Source organism: Phyllobates terribilis, unplaced genomic scaffold (assembly GCF_046119375.1).
Source record: "Phyllobates terribilis strain yellow unplaced genomic scaffold, ASM4611937v1 Scaffold_2__4_contigs__length_985480577, whole genome shotgun sequence".
NCBI lineage: Eukaryota > Metazoa > Chordata > Amphibia > Anura > Dendrobatidae > Phyllobates > Phyllobates terribilis.
This window is the reverse complement of record NW_027362762.1, coordinates 6537036-6540749: the sequence shown is the minus strand read 5'-3', so window position 1 is coordinate 6540749 and position 3714 is coordinate 6537036. Positions and strand designations below refer to the sequence as shown.

At 42.9% G+C, this 3714-nt stretch overlaps 1 protein-coding gene across 1 annotated transcript; it reads left to right on the top strand.

Annotated features, from left to right (window-relative positions):
- The first annotated feature begins 379 nt into the window (after positions 1 to 379).
- LOC141243083 (olfactory receptor 4F4-like) lies at positions 380 to 1360 on the top strand. Its single transcript, XM_073668890.1, has one exon. It carries the CDS (start codon positions 380 to 382, stop codon positions 1358 to 1360), a length of 981 nt encoding a protein of 326 aa, XP_073524991.1.
- The last annotated feature ends 2354 nt before the right edge of the window (positions 1361 to 3714 follow it).

The following is a 3714-nucleotide window of genomic DNA, read 5'->3' as shown; positions in this document are numbered from 1 at the left end:
TGTGTATATCCATGTGTAATGTGCACATGTGTGTGTAATGTGTATATCCATGTATATTGTACATGTGTGGAATGTGTATATCCATGTGTAATGTGTATATGTGTGTAATGTGTATATCCATGTGTAATGTGCATGTGTGTGTGTGTAATGTGTATACCCATGTGTAAGCTGTCTATATGCATGAGTAAGGTGTGCATGAATGTTTTATGTATGTGTAATGTATATGTGTGTCATGTATATGTGAAATGTATACAAGTGTGAAAAGTGGAAATACAGTATATTTTAAATCTGTATATAAAAATGTGCTATGTGCACTTTTGTGTCCAATATACATTTATAAATATTTTAAACTCTTTCTCTCCCTGGGTTCACAGATCTTATGGCGAATAACTCCACTGACTTCTATTTTGTCTTTGTTGGATTTTCGAGCCTCCAGGAGAAGTTCTACCCTGTGTTGGCAGCGCTCATGTTCTGTATTTACAGCTTCTCACTTTGCGCCAATACCGTCGTTATCATGATAGTCCTCCTGAAAGAACATCTTCACCAGCCCATGTACATCATTATCGCCAATCTGGCCATGTCCGACCTGCTCTTTGACACCACCACCTTGCCCAAGGTCATCTCCAAGTACTGGTGTGGGGCAGAGTCCATCTCCTTGTCGGCCTGCTTCCTCCAGATGGCCTTCATCCACTCACTGAATACTCTTGATTCGCTAACCCTGCTACTAATGGCCTTTGATCGCTATGTGGCCATTTGTAAACCTCTCCGGTATCACGCCATCATTAGTAATCAGGTTTCCATATTCCTATGTTTAGCTGCCTGGTTTGTCGCAACTTCTGTTGGGATATACATCATGACATTGGTGGTGTTTCTTCCATACTGTGGTCCCAACAGGATAAACAATTTGTACTGTACTGTTTCGAGGGTGGCGCTCCTCTCCTGCATGGACTCTTCTGCCAACAGGAGAAATGCCTTCTACGCTAGTCTGGTAATGCACATGTGCCCGTTCTCACTCATTATAATGTCCTATATCCTAGTAATTATAAATATCCGCACCACAACCTGCCTAGAAACTTGGCAAAAAGCCCTAAACACCTGCATCACCCACTGGACTATCATCATCATCTTCTACATACCCCGAGTCATTGACTATGGCTACCAGTGTCTGGTCCTCCCTGACCCTGAAGTCACGGTGGTGATGAACTCCGTCTACACTTATGTACCTCATATTAGCAGCCCCATTATATTCTGCCTCCGAAACAAAGACATCAAAAGGACTCTGGAAAATATGTGCAAGAATTTTGGTTATTTCTGGAAAAATGTGGAAAGAAGGGAACTGTCCACCCATCATACTGTATAATACGTTTTGGAATTTTTGGAATATCCATATATTTCTATTTTTTGCACATTCATTTTAGACGACTATTATAGACAAAAAATTCTGGTGATGGGTATAATGTCTAGTAGCCGGGTACCTCTTGTCTTCATTCCAGGTGCACTAACAGCTCAGCGTTAAATTGATTTGGTGGTGGATCCAGTGGTGCGGTCATTTCTCCAAACTGTTTTAGGAGCCATTTTTCAACACATACGATGCCAGGCCGCATGTTCCTCGTACTAGCTGCCTGTGTAGCCTAAACCTGCTCCCATGGCCGTAGCGTCTCCGGACTTATCTCCATCCAGTACATCGGGGACGTCATTGGTCGGTGATTACACAGGAGCTGCCAGCAGAGGATCTTGATGATTTGCACAAGTGCTGCAGAACCTTCCTCAGTTGACCATTATTAACCTCCCTTAAAAGCATATATTTTTAAAGCATTTTACTATTATTGACCTCTTAAGGACGTACCCATTTGAGGTCTTTAGGATAAAGTAATTTTTTGATTGCCATATTCTAGGAGCTATAGTATTTTTATTTTTCTTCAGCTTAACATTTTTTTAGGATAAATTTTATTAAAGTGGCAGAATTTTTTAGTATATATAACTAATTACCTAACCTTTATTAAGTCTTTGTGGGATGAAATATTTCTATTTTTCACTATCCATGTGCTGCACCAATAAGGTGTTAAGTTTCATTTGTTTTACTACCATACTTTTCTCCAGTAAAGACTCATCTAAAATCATTTGGTTTTGTGTCGCTTTATTCTGAGAGCCGTAAGTTTTACAATTTTCAGTCTAAGGCAGAGATGTCAAACATAATCACGCAGAGCAGGGTTCCCCAACTCCAGTCTTCAAGGCCCACCAACAGGTCATGTTTTCAGGATTTCCTTAGTATTACACAGGTGATAATTCCATCACCTGCACAGGCAATAATTCCATCACCTGTGCAATGCTAAGGAAATCCTGAAAACATGACCTGTTGGTGGGCCTTGAGGACTGGAGTTGGGGAACCCTGACGCAGAGGACCAAAATGAAGTCGAGGGGCCAATCAGTATAAAGTATAATGGGCCCCACATAGTCCCCCATACAGTATAATAGGTCCCACATAGTCCTCCATACAGTATAATGGGCCCCACATAGTCCTCCATACAGTATAATAAGTCCCACATAGTCCTCCATACAATATAATGGCCCGACATAGTCCTCCATACAGTATATAATGGGCTCCACATAGTCCTCCATACAGTATAATAGGTCCCACATAGTCCTCCATACAGTATAATGGCCCCACATAGTCCTCCATACAGTATAATGGCCCCACATAGTCCCCCATACAGTATAATAGGTCCCACATAGTCCTCCATACAGTATAATGGGCCCCACATAGTCCTCCATACAGTATAATAAGTCCCACATAGTCCTCCATACAATATAATGGCCCCACATAGTCCTCCATACAGTATATAATGGGCCCCACATAGTCCTCCATACAGAATAATGGCCCCACATAGTCCCCCATACAGTATAATAGGTCCCACATAGTCCTCCATACAGTATAATGGGCCCCACATAGTCCTCCATACAGTATAATAAGTCCCACATAGTCCTCCATACAATATAATGGCCCCACATAGCCCTCCATCCAGTGTAATGGGCCCCACATAGCCCTCCATACAGTATATAATGGGCCCCACATAGCCCTCCATCCAGTGTAATGGGCCCCACATAGCCCTCCATACAGTATATAATGGGCCCCACATAGCCCTCCATCCAGTGTAATGGGCCCCACATAGTCCTCCATACAGTATAATGGGCCCCACATAGTCCTCCATACAGTATAATTGCCTCACATAGCCCTCAGTACAGAATAATGGCCCCACATAGTCCTCCATACAGTATAATGGGGCCCACATAGTCCTCCATACAGTATAATAGGTCCCACATAGTCCTCCATACAGTATAATGGGCCCCACATAGTCCTCCATACAGTATAATAGGTCCCACATAGTCCTCCATACAGTATAATGGCCTCACATAGTCCTCCATACAGTATAATGGCACCACATAGTCCTCCGTACAGAATAATGGCCCCACATAGTCCTCCATACAGTATAATGGGCCCCCAGAGTCCTCCATACAGTATAATGGGCCCCACATAGTCATCCATACAGTATAATGGGCCCCACATAGTCCTCCATTCAGTATAATGGGCCCCACATAGTCCTCCACACAGTATAATGGGCCCCACATAGTCCTCCATACGGAATAATGGGCCCCACATAATCCTCCATACAGAATAATGGGCCCCACATAGTCCTCCATACAGTATAATGGACC

Coding starts and splice junctions, on each gene's coding strand:
- LOC141243083 (XM_073668890.1), top strand. CDS start 380: ATGGCGAATAACTCCACTGACTTCTATTTTGTCTTTGTTGGATTTTCG.